The following is a 17,264-nucleotide window of genomic DNA, read 5'->3' as shown; positions in this document are numbered from 1 at the left end:
GGACTGTCTCCTTCTATAGAAGCAAAGTTCATTAAGTTAATTTAATACAAGTCCAAATACCCACTTACAACTGAGAATAGGTAAGGGGACCCAAATTCCACCTCGGCATGATCCTAGACATGACAGACAGAATTGGATTGTTCCACTTGGAGAAGGAATGGTTCCTGAGCCTTTCTGGCCATTGGGGAAATTTAAGAGACGGAGGTAGAGAATACGATTTTAGGCATTGAGAAAAACTCTTCTGCAAGAGAAGGTGGCTCTTTCATTAATGAACAAATAATGTTCCATAACTGACACGAATGTAATTGGCATTATCTTTTGCTGCAATAGTTCGTTCACCATGTTGCAAGTTTCTTGAGCACAGACACCAAGCCTTTTTTCATTTTTATATCCCTCACTGTGCCTAGAACATAGCCTTACACATAACCGTGCTTAATTAATACTTATAGTAAATCATCTACTTTCCTGAATCATGCTTTGATATGATGAACCCTGGGTACCTATTACTAAGTGGTGATTTCTATTAATGTGCATCTTCTCTAGAGAAGGAATTCCAGAACATCTACACAATACAAGCACACACCCACTGGCACCACACACACCGCTCTGTGCTGGGCACACTAGTGACATGAAACTGCGCTAAACTATTAGGAATTTATAATTTGGACAACACAGCAGAAATCAACCTAGGGAGATGTGGACAATCGTAATGCTCCTAACGAATGTCAGAAAGAAACACTTATCAACGTCTACCTGAGTCACCTGCCTTCCAACAGGCCACAGCCTATTCTGACACCATAGGTTGGGTTTCCTTCCTTCCTGCCTATATCCTCCTTGTTTAAGTTTCAGAAAATTCCAACATACTCAGATGTCTTCTAATAAGACAGCATCTGACAAAGAAAAGGAGAAAAGTGAAAAAATGATCTACACACAGCCTTGACTCTGGTTATTTTTCCACTAAACTTGTGACTTCTCCTTTCCCAAAGCAAAGTCCCCTGAGGTCACCGTCATCTTAAGGGTATAAATGCCACTGGTCGCATCCTGAAGTAACAGCTTTGGATGTTTATCTGCAGGTGTTTATCTGCAACATCTGTAAGTGAACTATCTCCCCATTTGAACTCTTCCTTCAGTAGTTACTGGGTCAGTGCTGGGGGTTGTCAAAGAGACTTCTCAGACCAACAGTTAAGTGTGGAAAACAGTAAGTGTTCTGGGCTGGAAGTGTCAGAAAGTATTTCCACCTTCAATCAGTGAGCTGTAGAGTTGTATAAATTACTCAGCTCTACAGACAGGTTTATGACCACATGAACAAGGGCTAGCCTCAAAAAAAGACAACGGTATACTTAACCAACTGCCCTGGAGTGCTGGTCTGGACCAAGGTGACTACCTGATCTAAAGCAGGGCTAAGGAGCCCAACTGGTCTTTGAAATACTGAATGTTTCAGGTCTCTAACTCACTTCTTCCCTGGCTCCTCAGAGTTTTAGAAAACTATCTAAAATTATATAACATTATATATAAGTGTGGGGTTGGGAGGCAGAAAATTTGCCACCTATCAGTCATATTCTAGATAAAAACCAGAGCAGTTACACATTCAGAACTGGAAAGTCTCTGAATTCCACTTTAATGAGACACACCAGGAGCATGCAAGCTACTCAGTCTGAGGAAGGCATGGTAGTTCAGAAGAGTCAGACAAGGGCACCCAGAACAACGAAGAGGTAAGTGTAGGACTTACAAGAAACAGTAAAGGGAACTGGATTATGCCTAGGCTGGAGAGGCAACAGCCAAGGGCATGTCAGTCTTCAGGTACAGAGAGGGTCAGTCTACAAAGGACAATGGGTGATCAGTTGCATCCTGTCTCTATGGAGGGCAGGGCATTGTTTCAGTGACAATACAGAAACACTACCCGAGCTCTTTAGATCAACTTCTTGACACAAAAAAGGTACACTGAAACAGACTCCTGAAGGGAACGAAAAAATCTTCAATCTCCTTTCGTGCATACCTTCAAAACCAAGACAGATCCGATGTGGTTCTTATCAGGCTCCTGAAATTTCTACCCAAACAGGAAACTGTGATTGAGTTGCATCCGGGATCACATGTGGTGGATAATGAAAATGACTTTGAACATTTTTTATCTCCTTGGCAGGCAACAAGTCTCCCCTGCGCTGAAGGATTCTGCATATTGCTGGGTTTAGCGATCCCACGGCAGTGGCCTCGACATACTGAAGAGAATTTCCCTCTGCACTCAGACCCTGTATCTTCTTCACTTTATTAAAGGGAAAAGGTTGAGACACATAGAAGGAGAGGAACAGATTAATCAAGTAAGAGGCAGAGGTGAGAACAGGATCCAAGCCTTTAGCTTATTTATGCTCTCAAGCTTATCTTGGCAATGACTCTTTCTAGCTAAGAAAGGATTGCTTCCGAGAGTGAGATCAGGGTAAAATGACTAAGGGGACGTTTAGGAAGAGAAGAGCTCATCATCATAAAGTCTGCCTGAATTCATCAGTCTTGCCCTTGAGGGGGTTCTCCAGGGAGCAGAATGCTGGCGGGGGTGGCAGCAGCTTTTCTCTCACATGAGCCTCCCGATGTTTGGTGAGCACAGAACTCTTGCTGAAACGTCTGCCACACTGGATGCACCCATAGGGCTTCTCCCCGGTGTGTACTCGCCGATGCTCGCGAAATCTCGTACAGTTATTGAAACTTTTCTCACAGTCCACACACTTGTAGGGATTCTCGCCGGTGTGGACTCTCTGGTGGGCACTGAAGTGCGAGCTGTTGGTGAAGCTCCTCCCGCACTCTCCGCACTGGTAGGGCTTCTCTCCAGTGTGGGTTCTCTGGTGTATAATGAGACTTGAGCTCTGGCTGAAGCATTTCCCACACTCTCCACATCTGTAGGGTTTCTCTCCTGTGTGAATTCTCTGGTGGGCACCAAAGTTGGAGGAGTCATTAAAGCTTTTCCCACAGTCGAGACATTTGAAAGGTTTTTCTCCCGTGTGGATTCTTTGGTGTCGGACTAGACTCCTGCTTCTACCGAAGCACTTCCCACAGACACTACACTTAGAAGGGTTTTCCTTCTGGTGGGTCATGCGGCACATGAGACGCGCACTCCTTCCAAAGCTTTCTCCATATCTGAGGAGCCGGAAGGGCCTCTTCCCCACGAGAGGCCTCTGATGCACTATGGCTTTCCCCAAATCTCGAGGCTGAGGCATCAGTTTTCCCTGTCGGATTCCATGAAGGTTTTCCCACTGTCTTCCTGAGATGCAATCCCTTTTATGATATTTATCTGGATCAACATTCTGGGAAATGACCCTTTTAGACTTTTCTATGAATGCCCTATGCTGCTCCATGTCCTTACAGATCACCCGTGTTGCATCTTCTTTGATACTACTTTCAATTTCAAAATCTGAAAAAAAGAAGACAATAAAAATTTCAGACCAGTTCTGGGTTAATATAAATAATACAGCTGACAGGCCCTGTACCTTAAGGCCTCTGTGTGCTTCACTGACCTCAGGCAAGGGGGACTCTTTTCTGATTCACTGGGCCTTACTTTCTTTCAGTCCCATGGACAGTCATCAGTGAATCCACTGACTTACATAAGAAGCCCTTATCACGTCATCTTTGGAAGTGTTCTGATTGGGTCCATCTGGGCCTTGGAGGAAGTTACAGCCTAGCAGTTGGCTTACACGGAACTTGGTAATTTGGTGACAGGTCTGGAGCTCATCTTAAAATACAAGGTTCACCAGAGATGGTACAGGACTTTGTTTCCAAAGTTATCAACTCAGCAGTTCCAGTTCCAGAGTCAACAATTTCATCTTGCCTACTACAAATTTTCATAAAAATACCACCAAAGAGCGTGTGTGAACTCCCTTTTCAAATGTTTGTTTTGAACCAGCATAGAGTATAGGAAGGAAAATAATGACAGGTAAGGTTAAAAAGCTCAGATTAAGGATGGCTGTGGAAGCTTAACACAAGTCTAATGAGGAAAACTGGTTTGCGGACTTTTACAATAGTTTAGGCAAGAGACAGAGAAATGCTAAACTGGTGGTTATGGCAACTAAAGAGGGGGCAGATGCAAATTCCCCAACAGTTGAGAAAATATGTCATCTGCCTGGATGTAAACGAAAGAGAAGGCATCAAAAAACATCCCTACCTTTCCAGGTCGGATGTGCTATGGGAGGGCACCAGGAAGAGCCATGTTGTGGGAAGGAAGGTGTTGATATTCCTTTTCAAACTTTTAAGGCTGGGCTGCTGGTGAGATGCCTGTGAGGGCATTCAGTGGTTGGTGGGACACCCACAGGTGGAGCTCAGAACCAGAATAAAGTCTTTCTGTCTCTGCCTTTTTCTTATGCATATCACACATAACAGACATTTCTGCTCTGAGCGTACCAACATGTCTCCTTGGCCTGAGTTTTTCTCACATATAATTCCAAGTTCTTCCCAACAGTATTTCTAGGAGATATAAAACAGTATCTTCCCCCTACACACAAAAACCAAGGCTGGGATCCCAAGGACTAAATCACGAAAACGTAAGCTCCTCCCTTGAAAAGAAGCACCATGAGGACAGGGACTGTTTTATTCACTGCTACTTTACTCTTCTCCTCAAATGGCACAGGACACACAAATATTGTTTAATGAACAGACATGCACATGTGATGTGCCAGCTCTCCTAATTTGTCAGTAATCCCACTGACTCCTCCTTTACCCCAGAGCCCCAGTGATCCTTACCACTTGGGCTTTGCAGTAAACCTGGAGGTCCCTGGAATTCTGGTTCTTGCGTGATTTCTTCCTCACTCATTCTCTCACTGCCAGAGTCTTCAACAAGAGCCTCCTGGGAGTCCTCCTCAGGTTCCCAGACTGTAGGTTCCTGGGGTTCAATTTCCATGTCCTCTCTTTCTTGAACTGAGGGTGATGGGGCTTCTTCTGGGGAGCTGGTGGGAGCAGTAGATGCCCGCGAGTTAATCAGAGCATCCATCTCCTTGTAGAATGCGCAGGACTCTAGCACATGACCATTTTTCACTTTGCGGTAACTTTTCTGAAGGCTTTTGAACTTGGTCCGGCACTGTTCCGGAGTTCGGAGGAAGCCACACTCACGCAGCTGCTCAGCCACGGCCCCATACAACTTGCTCTTCCGATGACAGGCTTGCAGTGCTTCGTAAAACCGAGTCTCATGGAGGATGTCAAGGAAAGTCTTGGTTTCCTCGTAGCCCCAGTGCACACCTGCCATTCAAGGATAAAGTTCAAAGATACAAGGTGTCTGCAGCCATTCAAGGGTAAAGTTCAAAGACATAAGTTGCCTGTAGCCTTCATACATTACAAAATATAAGAAGTACAAGAAAACAAATCCCATTCCCTGGAACAATGATATGTCTTGGAATAAGCTTTGCAAGAAAGGAGAAGGTCTGAATAAAAAATATATAATATTATATTGAAAGACATAAAAGAATTACAAAGAATGGAGAGACACTATATTTCTGGGTAGGAAGACTCAAACTGTACAGATATCAATTCTCAAATCTATTTAGTCAAAAACCCCAAAGGATTTTAAAATTGATATACTGATCTCAAAATTTATCTGTTAGAATAAAAATGTAGCCCCTAAATCTGCTGTTGCTATGGTTATTAAGGAGTCAGCTGTCTGCCTTTAAAAATTTTTTTAGGAATAATGGACTAAGACACCCAACAACGTGAGAGTTGCTATCAGCTCTTTAGCTCATCTTCTTTGAAGAGGAGAACTATATCTAGAGTAGTTTTTGATGTTACTGAGTCCTCTACTTCAAGAGATGAAATGATCTGTAAGAGAAGCAGATGTCCTGCTTTTATAGCAGAATTAAAGTTTTAAGAGTATGTTTGAATATAGGTAAACATGCTTTTGGGGTGTTTTGTAATCTGTAGTAGTAAAGTCCTTTTTCTAACCTCTGCCTCACGGGTTTCCTTCAGTCTCACTGGATTCCCACATTTGAAACTGTCTGACCCTCATGTTTATGGATCTCCAGAATGGTGAATACCTGTATGTGTGTAATACACTTTCCCATCTTTTCCCTGAGATTTGTTTCCTTTGAATAGGTACAATCATGATTACAGTCTCAGCTCTCCTAGTCTGGTTTATTTTTCCATTTTATCTAAGAAACTATCATCTTTTTCATAAGGTGGTACAAATAACTGTGACACCAGGCAATGTTTTGTTGCATTTTAGCATCTGCAGAATGCCTTCATCCATATTATTTCATTTAACACTAACAACTAGGCTCGTAATCTAAGCCATATTTTAAAGACAGAAAATTGAGTTCTAGTAGTTATATGATAAGTCAACTGTCACGCAATGACTGTCAACTGGCGGTTTAGTTCTCCATTTCCCAGTCCCCAAATTTCAACATCATTCTTTAGCATAGTATCGTTTCTATCCTTTTAACTTTAATGTCTCTGTGTCCTTACATTAAAGATGTATCTCTTGTAAATATAGTTAAAAAAATATATCTGAAAAACCTGTCCTTTAAATTTATAATTAATGACATGTGGATACACACCTACCATCCTGTTTTTTTTCTTTCCATTTGTTGTATCTACTTCGTGTTCCTTTTTCTCTCCTTTCTTCTTTCAGAATTTCATTTTTTTTCAATTCTTTTTTTGTTGGTTACACATTCTTTTACTGGCTATCCTTGATAATGGGTCCTTGACTTCTATAATCTAACACAATTGACTGTATTATAACAATTCTTAAATAATGTTAGATCCTTAGTACCCTGGACTCCATTTATTTTCCTTCCACAGACTCCAAATACTCAAAATCCATGCTGTGCTCTAACCTGAGAAAGAATCCTTCATGGCTGTTGCTGCACTGGGGGCAGCAACGAACACCTAGGAGCACTTTCAGTTATGTGGCCAATCACAGTGATGAGTGGCAAGTGTGTGTGTCAGAATTCCCTGTGTTTGGTCACTTCTGGGGGTCTACTTCTTTTTCCACAAGACCACATCATCCATTCTCATACCAGAATAAAAGCACCATTCTTACCACTCAGGTTTTGAAATATGACAGGGGCACCATGAAGCTCAGGCTTCCGGATAAACTCAACGCCCATTTCATCACCATCAGACTCCTCTGCAGCTTCTTCCTCCTCCACCAAATTGATCTGCTCTTTAGCACTGATGCCAATTCTCTTCAGTCTGGGAAGAGACAGAATCTCCCTTGGCTTATCCGTGGATGAAGCATGAGCTGAAGGATTCAACAAAGCGTCCATGTCCTCAAAGAAAGCACAGGGTTCTAGCACGTGGCCATTTCTCACTTTTCGGTAACTCTTCTGCAGACTTTTGAACTTGGTCCGACACTGTTCTGGTGTTCGGAGGAAGCCACATTCTCGCAACCATTCAGCCACAGCACCATATACCTGGCTGTTTCGGGGACAAGCCTGAAGTGTTTCATAAAAGCGAGACTCTTTGAGAATTGCAAGAAAAGTCTTAGTTTCCTCGTAACTCCAATGCACGCCTGCGATTTTTTCATCTTCCAGACCCCACTGCTGCTGCTCTCTCCATGTTTTCCCTGCATTCCTTGCAGGGATCTGAACAGCATGAACTGACTTTTCCTTGATGTAGTTGCTTCGCAGGACAGTCCTCTTATTAGAGGACTGCAGACCTGTGGTCCATGGCTCCTTTCTCGGCTCCAGCCGGGCTATCTTGTTAGCTGCAGACGCTGTGCTTCCTACAGTGAGACAAACACATTTCATGACTGCATGCCCCAAGGTCCTGCTTAGCATGCTCTCCTGGACCCCTTGTTCACAGCTATCCTTTAAAGATCTCATCCAGTTCATCTTTTTTCTAAAGCCTTCCTCAACCATGACAGTACACACTAGATTCTTGCCTGAGTTATTCCTCACAATCACCTACTAACTTACACTACCGTTTCACACCTCATGTATGTACCACTTCCTTCCCCAGCTAGTTCTTAAAGGAAAATCTTTATGGGTAAGAAACACTTATTACCTTTGACTGTCTCTCAAGTATCTAACATTGTTAGATTCACAGCATGCTCCTATGAACTGGTGTTTATTACTTATAAAGTGTGCTTACAGCTGTTCCCTGTATCTCCTCAATCCCCCACTCAACACACACACACACACACCCCCACACACACCACACACACACTGGGGCTGTGGGAGGTGAGAAGTCATGAATTTTTGGAGACACTCTAGCAAAATTAATGGGAAAGAGATGCAATAATAGGAAAGCAACTTGAATTTTTTACCTTACAGTACTGTGCAGATCAAAATGTCTTAAATTTGAATCCTAGCTCCACCACTTCTCCACTACTCAGAGAAGGCAATGGCACCCCACTCCAGTCCTCTTGCCTGGAAAATCCCATGGATGGAGTCGCTAAGAGTCAGACACGACTGAGCGACTTCACTTTCACTTTTTACTTTCATGCATTGGAGAAGGAAATGGCAACCCAGTCCAGTGTTCTTGCCTGGAGAATCCCAGGGATGGGGGAGCCTGGTGGGCTGTCATCTCTGGGGTCACACACAGTCGGGCACGACTGAAGCGACTTAGCAGTAGCAGCTCTACCACTTAACTTTACTTTTTGACGAGGGGAAGTTTCTTAATCTCTCTGAGCCTCAGTTTCCTAGGGAATAATATCATCTATCCAAAGGTCAGTGCATGCATGCTCAGTTGCATCTGACCCTTTGTGACCCCATTGACTGTAGCCCACTAGGCTCCTTCATCCATGGGATGTCCCAGGCAAGAATACTGTAATAGGTTGCCATTTCCTCCTCCAGGGCAGCTTCCTGACCCAGGACTGAACCTGTGTCTCTTCTGCACTGGCAGGCAGATTCTTTACCACTGAGCCACCTGGGAATCCCAACAAGGTGCTAAGAATATTAAATAAGTGATCATCTATAACGTATCTAATGTCTAATAGGTATGTAATAACATTTAGTTTTCTTCTATAGGAAACACAAAAGAACTTCATTGAATTTTCCTAGAGAGTGAAGTGAAAGTCATTCAGTCGTGTCCAACTTTTTGCGACCCCATGGACTATATAATCCATGGAATTCTCCAGGCCAGAATACGGAGTGGGTAGCCTTTCCCTTCTCCAGTGGATCTTCCCAACCCAGGGATTGAACCCAGGTTTCCCGCATTGCAGGAAGATTCTTTACCAGCTGAGGCACAAGGGAAGCCCAAGAACACTGGAGTGGATAGCCTATCCCTTCTCCAGGGGATCTTCCTGACGCAGGAACAAACCGGGGTCTCCTGGATTGCAGGCAGATTCTTTGCCAACTGAGCTATCAAGGAAGCGCCTCCTAGAGAAGCAGCATTAAATCAAATCCTTGCTGAAAGAACTCTGGGGCTGAGGATCTGCTCTTCATTTTCACATGAGAGAAGGGCACGGACAATGGAAGTTCAAACATCTACAAGGACCAGGCAGGCTGGCGTAAGAGCCCTGGCCGTTCAGCACAAGTTCCTCTACTTTGCTCTGGTCACCTGCTGCAGTGTGAGATGTGCCTGACGGTAGTATTTTTAAGAGATGCTGGAATCCAGATTTATGAACAAATTTTAAGTTACAACTCTGTGCAAGGCCCAAATAAATTTTCAGGCTAGATTCACGGGCCTTTAGTTTACAATCTAAGATAAAACACTGTGCGAGGTGTCCCTGAGCTTTTCCATATATAATTATTACACATGGAATCACTGGGCTACAGCTGAAGGTGCAGAGTATGGTCTCTAACCCACTCATGGCAGCTTTCACTAAGGCCTCTAATCCATCATTTTACTAGGTCTGGATGCTGTGAGATCCAAGGCAACACTAGGAAACACCTATTGTGTGGGCAACTTGCCACGTGGGTACCTTTCACTGGTCTCTGTAACTAACAGCAATGACTACTGAGATAACCACACAAGTCTCTGAAGGATGAATGGTCAGTAATGAAGCACGGATGCCCTAAGTGAAAGTTAAAATCAAGGGTCCTGCTGTTTTGGGAAGAGTGCTTTGTTACTGGTGTGTCATTGGTATCATCTTAAATTGGCAATTTTTTCCAAGTGCTTTAATTGCTTTCTGATCATAAACAACTGTTGGTTTATCTTCATTCATTCAGTTTGACATGGCCCATTTTGTAATCTCTATACTTTAGTGTCTACATGTATTGTCAAACAGAAATTCCTGTGATGAAGTTATGTAACTGTGCTGTCCAGTACAGTTACTGAATAACTTAAATATGGCTACTGCCACTGAGAAACTGAATTTTAAACTTCATTTGATTTTAATTAATTTTATAAATTTAAATTGAAATAGCCATGGGTAGCTAGTGGCTACTCTATTAAACAACACAGGTCTGTAGTATCTATAGTGTGTATTGTACACATTTTAGGCCTTTCATTCTATTCATAAGTAATCTTTGACTTGCAGCTTACATATGAATGAAGCATATTTATCCCTGCTGTTAAAGCAGATGATACAGTTCTTCAAAAGTTTGCTTGTAAAATTACACTTAACAAGTGGTTATGTGTGCTTGTAAAAATGTGTGCTATTTAAATAATTCACATGGGTATTGTATTTAAATCACTTTTTTTCTTCCATTTATCAGATTTCTATCCATTCAATGAGTATTTGCTGGGTATCACCCATAGACAGGCTCTGTGCACAATGTTGGGGTTACTGTATGTTAAACAAAAACAAATCCTAAAAATACCTTGTGATTTTATAGAGTTTTTAGTCTAGTGGATGTGGGTGAGTTTTATATTTAAATAACATGACAATCAGCTATAAACCTCTCTAATGTTTTAATCACTAAATCATAAGAACATGCATAAATCTATAATATAAATTGGAAGAGAGGAATGAGTGAGGTACGAGAGCATGGTATGCTAGAGCACAGAAATGACTAGAAAACCCATGGCCCTTAAAATGACAACATTTTTATAACTATTTTACTATCAGTAGAAGTGAATACACTAGAAATCCTCACATCTTTTATTTGCAAAGGGATAGAATCCTTACCCAGGGAGACCATGTTCCCAACACTCTCCTTTCTAATATCCCGGTAGAGGTCTTTGTGAGCAGGAATCTGATGCACACTCTTTTTGTAGGAAAAACCTCTTGCCGTGTGGACATCTTTCACTGGTCCCTGTAACACACTAAGAGTAATGACTACCAAGATAACCATATAGGTTCTGAAGGATGAATGATCACGGATGAAGGATAGGAAAGCCCTAGATAAAAACTGAAATCAAAGAACCAAGTATACATTATGTATCAAATGAAGCAAAGGTACTATAAAGAATCATAAGAGAGAGGACCCAGCAAGGAGTCTGAATACTCAGAAGGCTGCGTGCAGTCTTTTCTGGAAAAGGAACAATGGGGGAAAAGTCTCTTGGAGTGGGTACAGAGGTTTGAAGAAATCATTGTGACTGAATATCCTAGGAAGTTAGGCCAGAGAAAACTGTTACAATTTACCTGGGACCTGACAGGAACTCCTGTGGCTGTTACTTCCTGATCTATGGTGTTCCATTCATTAGCAGGAGAAGGAACCCAGGGAGAAGGCCGAGCTGTAAGAAGAAAAGAAACTATTAGTGCTGTGGGCTCTGGCCCTTTTACTCATTCTGCTTCTCCTTTTATGGATGAGCATATATGAAAAAACCAACAAAAATTGGTCATTTTTTCAATGAGTTCAGAACAATGCTCCAAACCATGAGCAGGGCTCACAAATGCAGATGCTTTTAGGAAGAAAGCAGGCAAAGTACATCAGGAAAAGAGGGGAGGTGAGGACTGTGGGGAACTGGAGAGCACAGGTCCAGTGTTTGGTTCTGGGTGATGCCTCCCTGTTAGACTATGGCCCTGCCATAGCCAGAGTTTCTAACGTTTTTCAAGAGAAGCTAGAAAGCTGGATTTTTATGTACAATCTCAAGTCTTAAACCTTGAGAACTACAGACAAACAAAACCTCCATTCCCAAACTCTTTGAGAAACAAGTTTGACTTGGCACATGAGTTACCAGTTTGCAATCTCTAGCATAAATTCATCCCCTCTGAGTAAATATCATCCTTATTAAGTTAACAAATATAGACACACAGTACTGAATACTAAAGGCAAACATACCCCCAGAAAGGTGGAAGGAAAAGAAATAAACTTACATAGTATAAGAAAATCTGCAGTCTAACTTCTGCCCTAGCATTATCTAGGAAAACTTCAAAAATAAATGTTACTGTGACCAAGAACTCAGAAGCTTGCTTTACTACTTTCTACGAAACCAAATGGAACCACTTCCTTGGAAACATATTATTCCCTTTGGCACACCTGGCTGAAATCCTATGTCATCTTTTAGAAGGTATTCGCCTTTCTGAGGTACTTATCCCTCAAATTTCCTGTCCTCCATACGCCCAGTAAGAACCTCCACAGGACAAACTTTCCCATTTTAGGAACTCCTTATCACCCTGGAATAGCAAAACCCAGAAATACTATACATTTACCAGGTAAAGTAACTGACAGCATCTAATCCATGTGAACACAGGAACTTTGATGTTGACGAACAAACATTAAAGAATCCAGAAACCATTAATACTTGCAAAGCATTCTATCATAACATGAATTTCAGGACAGATAAGGAGGTGGTGTCCGTAGCAGTGAATCTTGCCTCTTGATGAGGGATTGTGTAAATCAGATAGATTTGAAAGTTTAAAAATAACCATGCCATTATGGGAGAAAGGAAACTAACATTTATTGAGCACTATTATGCACTGACTTTTTTACGAGGCTTCTTTTAATCTATGCTAAAATCTTACTATCTTCCTTTTAGAGATGACAGAATGGAAAGTTTAAAAAGTTTAGCAACTTGACCAAGGTCACACAGATAAAGAATGGCTGAATTAGGTTTTGAACCCAGACTGTCTTCCTCTAAAGCCTAATCTTTTAATCTCTATGCATTAATACAGAGGTTGATTAATATTACTTGCTTAGATCACAAAGAAAGAAGGGCAGGGAAAGGATATACACCCATGCTTTTTTATACTGTGCTCTAGGTCCAGTGATCTTTCCACTCCTCTCTTTAAGCCTGACACTACACTGCGGGGATGGGGAGGATGAGTCTTAATTTCCTTGTATCTGACTTGATTCATTAATGTCCAGGGCAGACATGAACATCAGTGGTCCCATCTCTGCGAAGTCTTATCCCTCTCACATGTCACTTCTGTGATACCTTACTGTGAATTACTTTTGAAAATAAATCTCATTACCTCTTCCAATCTTTCAAGGTGTTTATAGCCAGCCAAGAAATTATATACATGCAGGACTAAAACCCACAAGCTGACTGCAGAATGCAGACTCTTAAATAATATTAGGAGACCTTAAGGCCAGTCTGGACAATTTAAACTTTCTCAAATTTCATCTTAAGATCCCTTTTACTTGGACTTCCCTGGTGACTCAGTCGGTAAAGAAATCTGCCTAAAATGTGGGAGACCTGGGTTCCCTGGCTTGGGAAAATTCCCTGGAGGAAGGCATGGCAACCCACTCCAGTATTCTTGCCCAGAGAATCCCCATGGACAGAGCACCCTGGTGGGCTACAGTCTATGGGGTCGCAAAGAGTCGTCACCCATATTCCTAACTCTTGAAGCTAATGAAGTCTTTCTCCCCAAATATTCAATTTATTTTCAAGTATGTATCGAGAGGGCCCTACAGTGAACAAGTCAGAATGTTAGGGCTACAAAACAAATCTGCCATGGTCTCTGCATAGGGCATGCACTACATTCTTCTTACCATTTTGAGGTAAGGGTCGAAGCTCTCTCTTTCGGTTCGGCTGCTCCTGGCGTCCTGAGTGGAGGCTTTCAGCTTCCTCCTGAGACGTCACTCTGGGTTGGGCCTCCACTGGCTCTGGCTGAAAGTCTGCCACCTCCCAGGCTGCTCCAAGGGGGGCTTGCTTCTCCGAGTGCACAGGACTGCTAACCTGGGAAATAAAGGCGATGCCATAATGGAAAATGGGAGGAAAAGAGGGCCAGATCAGGGCCAAATTCCACCATGAAAGATATCAAAGAAGGACAGAAGATGTGAGAAGGAGTGAAAATTTCATTCTATTCCCAATGGGACCTCTGAGGACATCGGGTCCATAGTGCTATCCAAAAGTCTAGGCAGAAGGGAACAGGAGAGGGGGGAATACACAGAGAGGGAAAATCTGTTAAGAGTAAAATACAGACCTCCTTGTTATCAGAATACTGAGTATTCTGATACTATTAGGTTCACAGAGAAGTGAAAGTTCTCAGAACACTAATTCACTAGTGAAATGAAAACTTACAAAATTAATCTTGACATTGAGTGTCTATTTCTGACCAGCACAGCAACTTGCTAATAGACAGGTCTTTACATAAATGCAAATCCCTTGCCAGGTGAAAGTGCAAATCTTGCAGGATTTCATGAGGTTAGGGAAAGGGCTGTTGGAAAAACAATTAGAGGAGCATGCAAAGTCACTGACAATAAGGATCAGAGATTAAAATGGAGAAGGGTGACAAGGATGATGACACTGACGGCACTTCAGGAGACTGGACTGGAATATAAAAGGATTACAGGAGGCCCTGGGATAACTGATGAAGTCCTTTATTTTTTTATCTTGAGAGGGATCAAAACAGCCCTCTTTAGGAGCAAGCTGCAGAAGTCAAACCCTGTGAAGCATAATGTATTGTTCTCTCAAAATTTTGGGGAAACATTATGCAAAGATTTAAAACAAATACTCAGATGCATAATGTTTAGTGTCATTTGCAAGATAATAGTTCAACCAAAGCTTTTTTCCTATTTAATATGAAATTCTGATCCTTTTTAGGTAGATCCCCTTTAAAGGTCTTTCATTACTATTTATCCTTCTGTGATCTGCATTTTCTGCAATGCATCTCTTGTCCACTTTCCTTTCCACCCTCTCCTTGCTAAACATAAAAATTTGGAAAAGCCTCTCTCACCTGCTGTCTTAGTCCTCCAGTCTCTTTCTCCAAATGTATAACCAGGGCCACCGCCTCCTCTCCACTTTCCGGACACTGTTTCTGTGCCCACAGCTGAATCTTCTCCGGTAAAATGGTGAGAAACTGCTCAATCACCAGCAGCTCCAGGATCTGTTCCTTGGAACGCATTTCTGGCTTCAGCCACCGGCAGCAAAGTTCCCAGAGTTTACTGAAAGCTTCATGGGGTCCAGTCACATCCTCATAACAGAATTGCCTGAAGCATCTGCGAAAGGTCTCGGACTCAGAGCTATCCGATCCTTCCAGAATGGGCTCCGATATCCACTCGGGCTCCTTTTCCACCTTCATTATGAGGCATCCTTCAACCTCCAGGGGCGCGTTGGTCTGAGGGTCCAGGGATGCAGCCATGCTCTAACCCGGAGGTCAGCCTTACTTCTGATTCGAAGGAGACTCAAGGAAGTCAAACCTCTGAGAACCGCCTGCTAATGGTTTTGGAAGTATGGGAAGGAAGGGAGGTGAAAACGGCAGTGTCAGCAGGAACAGGGTACCCTAGGCTGATTACTCAAATCTATCCCAGGCCCTTGAAAAGGTGAACTTGTAATCTAAGGTCCCAAAACTCGGCCTCTTCTCGCCACAATATATGTCCCCGCGATGTGGTTTTTCAGGATTCATCTTTTAGTGCAATGTCTGCAACAGCGAGGCTAGAGGACCAGAAAATCTAGGGGACCGAGGACAGGAGGGCGGGGGCCGTCAGCGGGGCCGGGAGGGGGTGTGTCAGGGGCCCGGGGAGGCGAGCCCGAGGAGGCGAGGCCCCGAGTGGGTGGGGCCGGGTGTGCAAGCCCCTGCCGGCTCCGGGTTCGAGACTCGGGGCACGGCGGCGAGCCCAGGCCGCTGCGGGCGGGTGGTAGGGGCCGGCGTTATCCGAGGCCAGCGCTTGGCTTTTCTGGCTCAAGGTGGCCTGGGCCGTCCTCAGGAAACTTCCGCACGCTGAGGAGAGCCGCCAAGCGGCCCTGCCCCTTAAGGGAAAGGAGCTGCGGGGACCAAACGACGCTTCGCAGGATAGAGGCTACGGGATCCTCACTGGCTGCTCGTCCGCTGTTCCCGGACTGCGCGGGGGGCGCTGGGAGCCGCGGCCACGCATGCGCCGCTCGCGCCCGTGCGCCATGGGGTTCAGGGGAGGCTCCCTCGCCGGCGAGGGGCTGGGGGGAGGGGGCTGTGCTGTGGACTCTCGCGAGAGCGCGCAGCGCAGTGACTCGCTGCTGAAACACCTTAGGAATGAGAAGGGGCGCGGCTGAGCTTACGCGCTGCGTCCGCGGGGCGGAGGGACACAGTACAGGCACTTTGCTGGAGGCGGTAGAACTGCACGAGAAAGGGGAGTGGGCGTCCTCGCTCAGCCGGGGAATCTGGGAGGCGGGGAGACTGTGAGGTGGAGAGACTGTGAGGTGGAGAGACTGTGAGGTGGAGGAGCGCTACTGACAAGGCGGTGCAAAGTTATTTCTGTCGCGCGGTGTGAGAACTCGTTTGCCTGGCGGAGGGTTCCGTGACGCTCTGGGCCCTGTCGCGTGCTGGCGGGACTCCTGCGTGAGGCGATCGGACGGCGGGACTGCAGCCCACGCGGGGGCACATGGCGCCGCACTGGCTCATTCCCTGTGGGAGCTGCTGTGAATATCCGCATCTGTAAATGTTCCCATCAGTTGCCTGAAGGGCAGCGGGAGGGTCTACCCTTCGCCTGGGAGATTCTTACTGTCTCCGGCACCCGGGAAGTCGGCGGGGGTGAGGGGGATGCAAAAATTTTCGGAGGGGATGTCTTCTCTGGCTCAGAGTCCCTCCAACGGGCTGTAGCTTCCTCCTGCTGGTGCCGGGAGTTGTCCAGTCACCCAACTTATGTGAAACCCCTGAACAGTGCCCACCCATCCATCCTTCTCTCCATCCTTTTACTGATTAGGTGCCAGGCAGTTTTAGGCATTTGGTATACCTCAGCGTGCAAAGCAAAAAAAAAAAAAAAAAAAAAATCCCTGTTCTGGGGGTGGGGACTTGGGTAGATAGCCTTTTAGAAAATAGAACTTAGTGGCTTTTCTCAGAGAAAGTCTTAGTTAAATCTTGACATGCAAATTCTAACAGCCAAGAGACATTAGGTGAGACTCTACTGGGCATCTGCTGCTGCTGCTGCTGCTAAGTCGCTTCAGTCGTGTCTGACTCTGTGCAACCCCATAGACCGCAGCCCACTAGGCTCCGCTGTCCCTGGGATTCTCCAGGCAAGAATACTGGAGTGGGTTGTCATTTCCTTCTCCAATACATGAAAGTGAAAAGTGAAAGTGAAGTCTCTCAGTCGTGTCCGACTCTTAGCGACCCC

The 17,264-nt window shown here is 44.3% G+C and overlaps 1 protein-coding gene across 1 annotated transcript; it reads right to left on the bottom strand.

Moving 5' to 3' along the window:
- Positions 1 to 1,792: 1,792 nt before the first annotated feature.
- On the bottom strand, positions 1,793 to 15,319 carry ZKSCAN2 (zinc finger with KRAB and SCAN domains 2). The gene is made up of 7 exons (XM_068968785.1): positions 14,915 to 15,319; positions 13,728 to 13,914; positions 11,435 to 11,526; positions 10,979 to 11,105; positions 7,004 to 7,687; positions 4,720 to 5,211; positions 1,793 to 3,397 (listed from the first exon to the last, which is right to left on the bottom strand). Exons 1-7 carry the CDS (start codon positions 15,317 to 15,319, stop codon positions 2,475 to 2,477), a joined length of 2,910 nt encoding a protein of 969 aa, XP_068824886.1. The 3' UTR covers positions 1,793 to 2,474.
- Between the last annotated feature and the right edge of the window lie 1,945 nt (positions 15,320 to 17,264).

This window comes from Capricornis sumatraensis, chromosome 3 (assembly GCF_032405125.1).
Source record: "Capricornis sumatraensis isolate serow.1 chromosome 3, serow.2, whole genome shotgun sequence".
In the NCBI taxonomy this organism is placed as follows: Eukaryota; Metazoa; Chordata; class Mammalia; order Artiodactyla; family Bovidae; genus Capricornis; species Capricornis sumatraensis.
The sequence above is the reverse complement of the archived record's forward strand: the minus strand, read 5'-3'. Positions and strand labels throughout refer to the sequence as shown.

What these genes read in the sequence shown, in the direction of transcription:
- ZKSCAN2 (XM_068968785.1), bottom strand. Translation starts at nt 15,319, where the DNA reads ATGGCTGCATCCCTGGACCCTCAGACCAACGCGCCCCTGGAGGTTGAA. An exon ending in GAGTTCCTGTCAGGTCCCAG is followed by an intron (nt 11,106 to 11,434) that starts GTAAATTGTAAC and finishes AGTGTGTTACAG; the next exon opens with GGACCAGTGAAAGATGTCCA. An exon ending in TGGGAACATGGTCTCCCTGG is followed by an intron (nt 7,688 to 10,978) that starts GTAAGGATTCTA and finishes GTCTCACTGTAG; the next exon opens with GAAGCACAGCGTCTGCAGCT.